Genomic DNA, 13216 nt, shown 5'->3' on the forward strand with positions numbered 1-13216 from the left:
GCGGGTGGTGTCCAGGGACGGCCCGAGGCTCAGACAACGGGTCCCAGGGCAGAGCCCATCTCAGCCACCCTCCCGATGGACGCCTCTGAGCAGGACCTCGGGGTCCCGGACCTTGGCAGGGGGTCAGGAGTTTGGAGGGCTCCTCCTCGAACCCTGGCCCACGAGGCGCTGGGCACACGCGGGTAGTGGTGAGAAGGGCGCTCATGGGCACCCACGTGTGGACGCCCCCCCCAGGCACGCAATCCCTGCCCCAGACGCACTCCCTGCCCCTGCGGGCTGAGCGCGTCCACTCCTGGCCCAGCCAGGCCCCGAGCAGGACGGCCCCCCGGACGGCTGCTACCAGGTGGTGCTCTGGCCACGGAGCCTCAGCTGAGCCCAGTGGACACACGGAAAAACGGCCCCACGCTCCCGGGGCACCAGGCCCCAGAGGCCCCATTCCCGGGGCTGTAGGACGCGGCCCACTCACTTCCCTCTACTGCATGGATGGGGAAGTCCAGGCGCCGCAGGAGGTGTGAGCCGCCGACACCACGCGCCTAAAGCACGATGACGCAGCCAGGTAGCCGGCCCGGGCCATGTCCAGGGCAGGGGGGCCTCTGCGGCTCCGGTGCAGATGCTCCGGCCCGGCCTAAGGGCTGCGTGGACGGCCCTCCGTCCCTCCGTCCCACGGCAGTGTCTTCCAGCTCCGGGCCCTGCTTGCAGCACAGCGGGTGCCGGGCACCACGGAGGGAGCACTTGCCACACAGGCCATGCGTCCGGGACAGGCCTCTGGCGGTGAGGCGGCCCCCGCTCACCCCGGCTGGGCCTGGGGGTGCGAGCCCAAGAGGACGCCTCTTCACATCCTGGAGGCTGTCGGGTGCGTGAGCACACAGGCCAGACGCTCTAGTGCACAGAGGACACAACCTGCGGCAGGAGCGGGGAGGCGGGCTTACCTCTGCACGGAGGCCAGGGGGCGGGGGGCGGGGGATGCTCGGCATGCGTCCCCGGATCTCGGAGACGGGACACAGGATGCCTGTTCCCACGAGGCGCCCTGGCTGTGGCACCAGGGGAGACGTGTGAGGCCGGGCTGCTTGTCACGGCGGCAGGACCCAGCCCACCTGACAGATACACCCTGGCTCTGGCTGGAGGCCATCGTCCTCGTTCACGAGCCCCGGTGCTCACGGCGCTCACCATCCTTTCCTCCATGGCCACGGTTTCTTGCCTCGGGGACAGCGACGTCGAGGCTCACGGGCCGGGCAAGCAGCTGTCAGGTGGCCGAGCCTCCCGGGAGCTGCCGCTTGAACCCCTTCTCGTCTCCACGAATGGACGCCACTCCCACACCTCCAGGCTCGTCCTCTCTCTGCATGGACAGTGCGAGGAGGAGTGGGGACCCTGTCCTGGTCACACCGGCCTGCCCCGTCGTGCTCTGACGGCACAGCCCCAGGCTGCCCCCTGCCGCCCAGGGGGCCCGTGGCCACCGCAGGACCTGCCTTCCGCCTCAGTCCCCCTCCCAGGACAAGCGCGCTCCGGGCCTGGGCGCGGGGGTTCGTCAACCCCCCACTGCGGCGCCAAAGCCGGGGACGTCACCTCAAAATCACGCAGCCCACCGCTGACCCACCCAGCCATGCTCCCAGGGCCGAGTTCCGTAAAGAGCAGCTGGACAGACAGACGTGGCTCCCTCCATCCATGTGTGGCCCGAGGACCCGGGTGGCAGAAACAGTCTGACGCCAAAACCACTGTTTGCAGATCTGAACAGGCTTCCCCGGAGAGGGGCTCCTCCCGACGTGGGTCTCCTTCGGGGTCCTGCTTCTCCGTGTCCAGGCTCCGGCCTCTGCGACCGACAGGGTGACCGACAGAGGCCCCCGAGCAGCGCCGTCCACGCACCAGGCCCCGGAAGACCCAGCCGGGCCCCAGGCCCAGGAAGGGGGTCCCGTGGCCACGTGCGCTCTGAGCCACCCCGCCAGCCGCACCTGCTACGCCCCCTCCCAGGACACCCCAGCCCGTGAACAAAAGCCATGCTTACCAAAGGATTTTTTCTTTATTTTCATAATTTAGCTGAATCAACACAAAATTGAATACTGTAAAACAAGGAGGAAAAAATAAAAAAAACGCTGTAACATCTTAATCCTCCAGTGTCTGCCTCTGAAGGAGCCCACGCTCGCCGTGGGAGGACGCGGGCTCGGGGAGGCAGCCGCGACCCTCCTGCGGCCCCGGCACCTGGCCGCGTCGCTCCCTCGGGGACGCTCAGCCCTCTGAACCTGCGGTGACCGAGAGGTGAATTAAATACTCATGGACATCGAAACGGGTCTTAAATAAATGGGTCTTCTCTCCTATCTTTAGTCTATGGGTTGCTGGGACGGCTTCTATATACTTAATATTATTATTTTTTTTACTTTTTCTTTCCTTTTTTTTTTTTTTTATTTAGTAGCATAGAACTAGCAGAGTGCGTCTGTTAATTGGACTGTCAGGTAGTATAGTTCAGCACAAACTCAGGAGAATGAGGGGCCCCGGCGGACGACGGCCCGGGGTCGGAGACGCAGGAGTGTCCCTCGCGCGTCGGCCCGGCGTCCCCGTGCCATGGGGAGGGCAGGAGGCTGGGGCGCCTGCCATTCTCCGCGCGCCCTGGCCCGTCCCCGGCGACTCGGCCGCCGGCCGTGAGGACGGAGAGGCAGCGGGGCGGGCGGGCTTCAGCCCCAAGAGGAGGTCGGCGGCAGCGCCCGCGGATGGGCCCGTGGGAGGGAGTCACACAGAGGGACACGGGATCTGTCGGGAGAGGCGTGAGCGACACCTGCCCCCTGGGCCTCCCCGCGGCCGGGCTGGACAGGGAGCAGCGCCTGGGCCCACGGTCGGCCGCGCACGACGGCCACCTCCCCGTGGCGTCAGGCGCGTCCTCGGCTGCTGTCCCCGGAGTCCGGCCCTCGGCGCCTGCCCCGCAGCCCTTCAGAGACGCCGGCGCTCCCGCCCGCCGCGCGGGCCGGGCAGGGCGACCACATTAATTGTTAAATAGGATTTTTTTTCTACAAATATACAACATATAAAAACTGTTAAATATATAACTTTAGGCTTTGCAAAATACATTTAATGATCTCTTTCAAACAAGTGTTACTTTAGGTTTCTTTAATTTGCTTTCTGGAGCTAAATGGTGCGTCGTTGCAGACAGCAGTCACGGGAGACCCAACATGCTCGCGGCGAATACTGGATTATCCCACTATCAGAAATGAGCTGTAGAGAGGCATGTGTAACTGGTTAAAACAGAAAGTGATTTTAGTCGGTCAAGTCCATCTAAGTACAGCGGGGCCGGCCGCGTGCGGCGGTCCGCGTTCCCGGCGAGGGGCGCTCGCCCGCGGGGCCGGCCTGGGGGCATCGCCGGCCGGGCCTGGGGTGCTGCCGCGGGTCCGCCCCGGCTGGGCCCCTCTCAGCACGCCCCGCAGCGTCCGTGGGGGGCACGTGTCTGCCGGGGGCCGCCCTCCGCGCCCTGCCGGGGCCGCCGGCGGATCTCGGCCCCCGTGTCCCCCAGTCGAACCCACGGACTCTGACGGTGAGGGCGAGTCCAAGTTAAAATAGATTTTGCTCTTTGGTCTATCGAGTATGCTGAAAGGGTACGAAAATAAAAGTGATTCGGACAGTCTGGGGCACAAGGCGAGGCCGCTTCGGGGCCCAAGGGCCAGTCCTCCCGCGGGCCCGGCGCCGACGGCCGCTCCCGGGCTGGGCCGCTGCGGCCGCCGCCTCGTCCTCCTCGCCAAGGCCCGGGAGGGCGGCTGAGGCCGGGCTCCCACGGACGCCCTCGGGGCCCCCGCGCGTGTCCCGGGCCGGACTCCTCGCAGCGGCGGACGCGCTCAGCTCAGGACGACGCCAGGGAGGCGGGCTGTCCTTGACGGGCTACACGGAAACAGGGTGGGCGGGTGGCGGAGAACAGGTGGCGTCCACAGCGGACGGAGGACCGTGGTCGAGGTGCGGACGCGCCGGGGAGCCAAGGCCACTCCCGGGGCCCCTGGGGGGCGGCGTCTGTCAGGAGACCTGAGGAAAGAGACAAGAGAGCGTCAGTCCCCACGGGCACTGGACGAGCCCAGGACGCACCCACCGGCCACGCACATCACAGGCCAGTCCTGTTCCTCCCCGGACCCGGGCAGGCACACCTGCCTCCCCCCGACCTGGGCACAACCGGGGGGTCCTGCCCTGAGTGCCGCGGGCTCAGCGAACCAGCCACGTGTCCTCCACCCCACACTGGGCAGGGTTTGGCTCTGAGGCCCACCCTCCCGCTGCCCCAACAGCCTCTTGCTCTGCGCCATGTACACAGCAGGGGCCGCATAACTGCAGGATGACAAGTGAGGGGAGTGTGTGAGCCACACACTATGGAGCCCACGGGAGGCCACGGTGGTGGGGTGGCATGTGCGCCCCTGGTGACCGGGCCCCTGCCCCCCGGAGCCCTGGGAACCCGTCAGACCAAGCACACGAGCTCGCGGCCACGGAGCACGCATGGGGGTCCCAAGCTGCTGCTCTGGGGTGGGAATAACACGACCCTGAAAACCACGAAGGAAGAAAAGCGGGGTGTGGTTTGCACAGAGCAGCACACCCCACACCACAGGCCCCGACCCAGGTCCCCACCAGGCTCCTGTCACCCCCCAGGGTGACCCCAGTCCGAGGCAGGGATCCCGGGGTCCTGGTGAGTTTTAGGATCCCTGGGCTCAGGTCAGGGGCTCAGGGGCTGCTGGGCATTCTCCACACGGGGCCCCCCAGTCGGGGGAGAGGAGGGTGTCACGCCCCCCCCCACGTGGCAGAGATGGGACACAGCATGGGCGGGCCTGTCTTTGGCAGGTGGGGGAGGCCCCTTAGCAACCCCAGGTCAGCGTCCTTCGTCTGCACCCTGGCACCTCCCACCCCCGGCTGGCCCCATCCGCACCCCAGCCCTCCTGAGCACCCCGGCCCTGTCCCACCTGCCTGCGCTCTCACCACACTGCCCCCAAACTCCGCCCGCACCGCAGATCCCCATCCTCTTGCACTGGCCGCTCCGCGGCCTTCCCTCCACTTCTCGGTCCCACCAGGCTGGGCACTAGGCGTCCTCGGTCACCTGGCCTCTCCCCGCAGGCCCCCTGGCAGAGCGGCCCCCCTAACGGCTGCCCCAGAGCTGTTCACAGGGCAGGGGTGGTGGGGACGCCGTCCTCAGGCCGGGCCCGGGGCCAGTCCTGTCCACGCCTCACTCATCTTTCCTGTCCCTGGACACCTGGGTCCCCCAAGCTGCCCCAGGCACAGGAGGCTTCTCGCAGGGACAACTGGGCTGCACCCTTCCCCTCAGCCCCCCGGCAGCACAGCACAGGACAGCCAGCCCACTGCCCCCAGGGCACCCTCGGGTCCCCATCCCCCGGGTCAGATCCAACCTGCCCAACCCCAGGCCCCAGCCTGCCCTGACAGGGGCCCTGCCTGCCGCCCCGTCCTCCCCGTGAGGCCCCCCGACCCCGGGGTCTGGCCCGGCTCACGGCCTCCCCAGCACGCCCGTCCTGGACGCTGAGGACGGCTGTCACCCGTGGCTCCTTCATGGCTTTAGGCAACATGGTCCTGCCTACGTTCTTGCCGTTTCTCAGGGCCACGGGGTCCCCTTGCTTGTAATGTCGTGGTCTGGGTTCTCTTGGGCGTCTCACCGCCGAGCAGGGGCCGTGGCGATGTTCACGGCGAGTGACGGCGCCGGACTCATGCCTTGGCCCCCGTGTCACCCCGGCCTTCCTCTGGAACCATGTTTTCTCTGGCTCAGAGCGGCCCCCTCGAGACTCAATGACGGGCACTGTTTCCACGTGGTCGGCGTGGCGGGGGCCGCACCACAGCCCGAGAGACGCCCAGACTCCGTGGGCCCGAGGAGGAGCCCGTCACTGTCCCCAGCGACACCGGTGCCTCCCAGGGCTCCACCGCGGGGGCCGCTGTCCCGGGACCCGGGCGACCCTGGCACCTGGAGCCTCCGTGACGATGCAGCATCTCCTCCTGCTTTTGCTCGCCGCGCCCACGGCCCCCACGAGGCTAGGAGGGGGACCCCAAGAGCCGCAGCGACCCCGTCTTGCAGAGCTGCAGTGACAGGGTCCCGGCGCTGGACGCAGGTCCTCAGAGGTGCTGGGAGGAACCAGCAGAGCCTCTGGCCCCGGGGACGCTCAGCCGGAGGCCTGTCTCGGGGCCTGTGTGGCCATCAGCGTGCCACGGAACCTGGGGGAGCAGTTGGGGGATGGGCTGGGCCGGCTGCCCTGGCCCCCGGCCCCCTTCCTCAGAAATGCTGGCCTATGGCCCAGCCTGGGGACCCCGGGGGGCCCTCCTGCCGTCCTGGCTGCCATGCTCCTGGGGCCACACTGCTGAGCCCCCACCCGCTCAGGGAGCAGCGCAGCCCATGACCCCCCGGCTCGGAGGGGCCAAGGGGAGAGTCCCCCGTGAAGCTCCCTGCCTCCTGAGAGCTCGCCCAGGCTGGGGGACCCTCTTCACCTGGACCCCGGACATGGCCCCTGGGTCAGCAGGTGGGTCTCTCCGGCCAGGCCCTGGCCCCCGGCGGGTGGTTCGTGTGCCCTGTTGGCCCCCGGAGGGTCCTCACGACACCTGACACCCGTCTGCCCACCCCGGGCGTCCCCGCAGCCCCACCCCAGGAAGCGTGTGTTCCCCACGGTGACGGGCAGGTACTCGGACACGACAAGCATCGTTCAGAAAACAGAACTTCCCAGCCCCTGTGGGTCCGACGGCGCCTTCTCTGTTCCTCATTAAAGGCTCGCGTGTGATGTCCAGTGGGGCCGAGTGTTCCGGGTGAAGGAGCACGCCGTCCTGGATCGGGAGCCCCGCACAAAAGGTCCTAATAAACAGCAGGCATGAGACACAGAGGCGGCGGCCCCCGGTGCCGACAGGCTCAGGACGACAAGCGCCGTTGCCATGGAGAAGGTAAAGGCACAGCCAGGGAAGAAGCTTCTGGAAGGGCGGCGCGTCATCCCACCCGTGCCCCGCCATCCAGTTTCCCTGAAGCTTCACAGCCAGGCCCAGGCCCTGTGTCCTCCCCAAACCCACAGGGAAGCTGCAACTTGTTTCTTTATTTAAAAACAAACAAACAGGGGATCCCTGGGTGGCTCAGTGGTTGGGTGTCTGCCTTCGGCTCAGGGCGTGACCCTGGGTCCTGGCATTGAGTCCCGCATCGGGCTCCTCGCAGGGAGCCTGCATCTCCCTCTGCCTGTGTCTCTGCCTCTCTCTGTGTCTCTCATGAATAAATAAATAAAATCTTTAAAAAAAATAATAAACCAAACAAACCAACCAAACAGCACACCGAGGCTGGGGCGGCGCCTTCTGGTCGCACAGCCAGCTCACGGCCTCAGAGAAGCCCCCGACCACCCCCCCACACACACCCTCTCTTCCAACTCCAAGCAACACAGGTGCGTCCGGGCCGGGAGGACGCAGCCCCTGCCAGGCCGGCAGCACTGGGGACCCCGCACAGGACGTTGGTGTGCCGGGCGCTCTGTGCACGTGCACGTGGACAACCCCTCCCCGGGTGGAGGGTGACTGTCTACTGTGCCCCCGGGGGTATTTACCCAAGGCCTCGGCAGGGAGGAGGCCATGGGGGCCTCTCTGCCCTGCGGCCTGACTAACCTGGTCCCCCAGCAGCCTGAGAGCCACGTCTGTCCCCTCCTCCGCTGTCCCCTGGGAAACAGCGCCCTGCCCTCTCCGGCCGCCCCAGGGACCCTCAGGGGCACAGAGGAAGCCCCTCATCACCCGAGGTCCCAGGCCAGGCCCCTCCTCTGTGAAATGTCCCCCGACCCGGGCAGCCAGCCACGAGGACCCCCGACACACAGCAGCCCGCGGGCTCTGGGGAATCAGTCCCGGGCTGTGGCCGCTGGTCGGAGCCGGCCAGGCCTCCCCTGAGAGCCTCCGCGGGCCCAAGGCCGTCTGGGGCGTCCAGGGCCCGGTGCACAGGGCAGCCGGGATGGGGCGCCTGTCCCTGGCTCCTGGTGTGCCATGGGATCATGGGTCACCCCCTTGTGACCGCAGTCCGCGGCTGGCGCTGGCGTGTGTCGTCCCCCCTGAAGCTTGGGACAGGCCTGCGAGCAGCTCCTCGTCTACAAGGCCCGTACGCTGCCACCTGTCCCCGGGGTCTGAGCGGACAGGCGGGTGACTGGCATCTCACCATGCAGGTCAGGGTCGAGCACGAGGTGGGAGGGCTGCCCACAGCCCCCGGGGGGAGCCCGGTGCGTCTCCAAGTCAGCATCTCTGGTGCTAATCAGACTCCCACTCGCGACGCAGACGCGGCCATCCCAGCGCAGGCGCAGAGGCAGGTCCCCGCGGGCTGACTCAGCACTCGCCTGCCCGGGCACGGACGGCGGCGGAAGCATGCGGGGCGTGCAGGGCGGTGTGCACGCACATGCCGTGCGTGAGGGCGCCCGGAGGACAGGCAAGCAAGCACACAGACCGTGGACGGAGCTGCCACGAGCCCCTCGGCCACAGCCGCCTTAATGTGCGTCCCTGTTAGTCATTCTGAGCATCGGCGTCACCTCTGGGGCAACTGACCTGCTGCGGACATCTGAGCTGTGTCGCCCTGGTGGCCCCCGCCCTCGCCCCCGTCCCCTCCACTCTGGCCGCCGACACCCAGCACCTGGACACAGCAGCGTCCGGTGGGGCAAGCGGCCAGCTGCTCTAGCCTGGGCCTCGGGGCTGCGCAGCCCTTTTGTGCCACGAGGCAGGGAGCCCCCTCCCGCCCTGCTCGAACGTCCCAGGCAGGTCTACACCCACAGGAGGGTCCCCGCGGAGGCCTCCCCCTTGGCTCCCTGCAGGGCACGGCCTGGGAACCGCCTCGTGCCCTGATCCCATCACTGGCAGGATCTGGGGTTTTACGAAGTGTCCGGGCCTTTCCTGCTTGTGTGGCCTTGGGAAAAGGGCTGTTTCTACCTCCACTAAATGGGAATCTGAAAAGGGGTCGACCACGTCTCCCCTCCACACGGGAGCAGAGAACGTGAGGATGGAGGCCGGTGTGCACACGTTCCCTGCGCGACATGCCCGGGGCGGCCAGGCTGCCCTCTTGGCTCCTGTGGGTCCGCGGGGCCCCCCAAGGAAATAACAGGAGGCTGGTCTCTCGGGTCCCAAACAGAGGGACTTCACCAGGGGCACAGCCCACCCAGGACGCCTGTTCTCACTGGAGAAGCTGGAGAAGTCCCTCTGTCAGGCGGCCGCTCCCCGCGGCCTGAGCCCCCCCGGCCTGCAGGCGCAGCTCACCGGCCACCAGGGTGCAGGCAGCCAGCAGCACAGCCTTGGGTCATGGGCTCGCGGGGTGCTGCGGGGGCTGCGGAGGAAGACGGCTCTGAAGATCCAGAAGGACCCTGCTCCAGTTTCATAAGGAGCTTCAAGCTCCTATCCTACTTCTTAAAAACAGAAAGCTGAGCTCAGGGATGATGTCAGTGCAAGGAAGCCCGTGAGGACGCCACCCGTGGGGCCTGCGCGTATGAGGACAGGCCCTGGAGGTGACGCAGGGCGCTGGGAGTGGCCCCCGCCGGGCGCTGCAGGGAGCTGGGTCTGCCCGGAGCTGCAGGAGAGACCCTGCCCGGCCCTCACCCAGTGAGCACCTGTGACCTCAGTCCCGGGCTTCCGACCTCAGAGCCGGGATAGGGCCACCCCGAGTCATGCTAGCTGCTGCTTGCAGTGACGCATTATGTGGCACAGAAAACCGGGGACACCCTACGTGGAAAACTCGGTTCATAAAATTGCATTTTACGTTTTAGATAAAAACAATGCATAAATAAATAAATAAATTAATTAATTAATTAATTATTTTAAAAAAAAATAAATGTGTTTAGATGTGGGTGGCGCGCGGTCCAGGGCCCCCGCCTGAGCCTTGCTGCACCTGCTAGAGGACTCCGTTGCAGACGGCGTCCCAGGCCAGACCCCTCGTGCGTCTCCAAGGTGACACCACCCCTCCCCTGCCACACAGGGTCCTGCACACGCCACCTCTGCTGGAGGAGGAAACCCCCACTCGGCATCCAGCTGGCAGGTGAAGACCGTCCACCCTGAGCCAGGCCCCCAGACCCCAGGCTGCATCTGCCCTGCTGGTGGGTCAGACAGGCAGGTCCCAGGACTCGTCCCTCGGATGCTGATTCGGGGGGGGGGTTCCTGGGAGGCTGGGGCCCCCACAGCCTCCTGCCAGGTGTGGCCCGGCTCCTCCAGGGAAGCATCCCTGCTGGGTGAGGACCCCAGGCTGACACTGACCCGGAGTCCCCTTGGGGCTGCTACAGAGTCTGCTCAGCCCCGCCCATGGTCCCCCCGGGAGGACGGGACCCCCCTCCCTGCCGCGCCGGCACCTCCAGCTCGCTGCCTGCAGGACTGACCGGCCTTCCGCCTCCCCTAAGTCTCGTGTGTGTTTGCACGAGCCCAACTCGCCACGCAGTTTTTCCAAAGGGAGTGTCGACCACTGGGGACAGGCTTTGCGGACTGGATTCCTGTCCTCTTTGTCCCCAAGGCAGCGCCGGCTTTGAAGTCCGTCCCTCGCCTGCGCTAATCTGGGGCCACTGCCCCTGCGAGCCCCGCACGGCAGCCCGGCCGGCAGCAGACCCGAGGCCCGCGTTCACGGGCGGAGGGATCAAGGGGATGCAGAGATAACAGGGCGGGCGGGTGGCGCTCTTCAAAGACGACACCAGAAACGTTGCGGCTGCCACCTTGCTATCCACCGTCCGCAGCGCAGAGGGTGGCCCCGTGTGTCTCGGGGAGCTCAGGATCCAACCCCTTCCCCGGTCTCCCTCTGGGGGAAAGCAGCCCCGCACGGTGGGGAGGTCACCTCGGAGCTGGACCAGGCACTGCCCGCAGTGCGTGGAGCCCTGCCAGGCCGCTGCCCGCCCGCAGCCTCGCTGCCCCACGATCACACTGTCAGGGTGGAGGCTGTGCCTCTGTGCAGCGAGCTCCACGGCCAGCGAGGAGCCCCCCACCCCCACGAGCACCTCCCGTGGGTGTCCGCCGCCGCTCCCCGATGGGCACCTCTCTTCCAACAGTTGTTGGCCGTTCCCATCCGGGGCTGTGGGCTCCCTGTCCTCGTAGGCTCTACTCCTCTGCACCTGCGAGCTGTCCCTCCGCCACATGGACTGGAGCCAGCCGGGCAGCTCACCTGCCTCTGCTTCTGTGAAAGTGGGTTTGGGACACGGAAGTGAGTCTGGGCTGCCCTTTGAAAGCCGGCCCAGCGTGGGCCCTCGGTGTCCGGCCGACCGCGGGACAGGACTTGGCGCCTCTGTGGCTCCACATCCCTGTCTGTACCATGTGGATGACGATAGTCTGTAGCTCACGGGCGCCTGGGCCTGAACAGGTGGATTTACGCACCTGCTCAGAACAGCATCTGAGCACGCGTGGTTAGCAACAAGCGTGCCTGTGGTTTTTCTGGATTTTCCAGGCTGGATTTATAACCCGAACCCAGAGATTCCCTGGCGTTTTCTCCAGCAGCCCCTGCTGTTTGGGGCGCCACCGTCCTGTCTGCAGGAAAATCCGTGGAAGGTGGTGGTAGTAAGGCTCCAGGTCCAGTTACCCCCAGATATGAAGCCTGTTACCACCACTTCTGCCCTGGTCCTTGCAGTTCGCCGCACCCCACAGTCCACTCCCCCCAACGGGGGCCACACGGTCCCCTCTGTGGAGGAGAACATAACAGGAGGAGGACCAACACTCTCAGGTTGTAAGTGCGTGTGTGGGACGGGGACAAGCCCTGTCCCTGTCTCAAGGACAAGAGGGGTTGGTCCCCAGAGGGGTGCAGCCCGGGGCTCAGCTGCTCACAAGCGTCACCTGCTCACCCGGTGGGATGCGGACATCGGGGTGGCCTCTGTCCCAAAGCCCTCCTATGCTGCGGCGGGCCCACACTCCCAGATAAGACGCAGAATCACTCGTAATGTTCCCAAGATGTCGCCGGGGACCAGAATGAAACTGTATTAAATCTAAAAATCAAATTTGAAAGGACAGACAACGAACGGCACAGGGTTTGGGCACCCCCCGACTTTACCCTGGTACGCGCGTGACAGCTTTGTTTACTGATTCAAATCGCTTTAAATTTCTCCTGGAAAGACGCTGCCATTATCTTTATACAGGTGACCAAGCTTTTCTTACCCAAGTTATTTCATACGTTTCCTGCTGGGTTTCAGCAGAGACCCCTCCTCCCTCTCATTTACTCAGGTTTGTTTTATTTACGCATCTTCATAAACCATTACGCTTCTGAAACGTATCTGCCCGGAGGTAAGAGCACAGCTGACTTCGTCGGGCCTCTCCCGTGGACACAAGGCTGTGTTCCAATAAAACTTTATTTATAAACATAGGTAAGGGGGCCGGATCTGGCCAACAGGCCACAGTTTGAGGACCTCTGATCTAGACCGCGACGTGTGTCTACGAAGACGTACGGTGGGATGAATGCCAAGTGGAGAGCCTTCCGTATTCACAATTGGTCCAATTTAATAAACTCTTTAATTAGTTTTCAAGGCACTTCAGCTGCTCCTACAGAATTCTGGAAGCACCTGTGCACCTCATCTGTAATAATGATTGTATTTTCTCATATCAAATAATTATGTGATTGCATTTGCCAGATCTTCCAAAAGGTCACCCTGGGAATGTCTGCAGGCCCGTGCACGCAGCCTGCCTTGGTTCCGATGTGAACAGGACAGGGGGCCGGCTATAAGGGCAATGCTGGCTTTCATTTCAGACGGACGTGGTGCCTGTCTGGTGCCTTTTTCAGCACCTACTGAATCAGAGCACATTTTTATCCGGTCATCCTTTGGGGTTGGTCACCTTTCCTGATTCTAAAATGTAAAAATGAAAAAAAATTTTTTTAAAATGTAAAAATGTATTTTAATCTCATATAAATCTACGGTGTGGTGGCCTTCTGCCTTGTTTTCGAGGGCTGCAGAACTCCCTGCACCATTACCTTGTGCAGGGATGCATCACAGATGTGGCCACAACCCCAAGGCCATATGGGGTTTCCCGGGGGCCTCAAGGGCACTTGGCTGAACGAGCCCAAGGCTGGCACACTGCTGGACCCAGTCACAGGCTCGAGGTCCTTGTGGAACACGCTGGCTCCATGTGCACTCTTCGGGGACCCTCCGGCGTCAGGGTTCCACCAGGTCCCACAATGAACCAGGAAACTTTCCAGTACTTGGGGAAAGGGTACCTGCAGATCAATGGGTTCGAGAACGTGTCTCCTAAACCAGCTCTGTCAGGGATTTCTACTGGGGGATGTTCCCATCTTTCCACTCCTGAGATAGGTTGGTAATTTTCACCCCAGAAAGTC

General features: G+C 64.6%; 1 protein-coding gene across 3 annotated transcripts in view; it reads right to left on the reverse strand.

The window, feature by feature from the left end:
* Positions 1–1995: 1995 nt before the first annotated feature.
* Positions 1996–13216, reverse strand: part of TAFA5 (TAFA chemokine like family member 5) — a 154828-nt gene continuing 143607 nt past the window's right edge. For all 3 annotated transcript variants that reach the window (XM_077914062.1, XM_077914063.1, XM_077914064.1), the window contains exon 4: positions 1996–3993. In XM_077914062.1, the coding sequence (XP_077770188.1) occupies positions 3985–3993 (9 nt within the window). In that variant the 3' untranslated portion in view covers positions 1996–3984. The remainder of the gene's footprint in view (positions 3994–13216) is intronic.

Source organism: Canis aureus, chromosome 11 (assembly GCF_053574225.1).
Source record: "Canis aureus isolate CA01 chromosome 11, VMU_Caureus_v.1.0, whole genome shotgun sequence".
Lineage (NCBI taxonomy): Eukaryota > Metazoa > Chordata > Mammalia > Carnivora > Canidae > Canis > Canis aureus.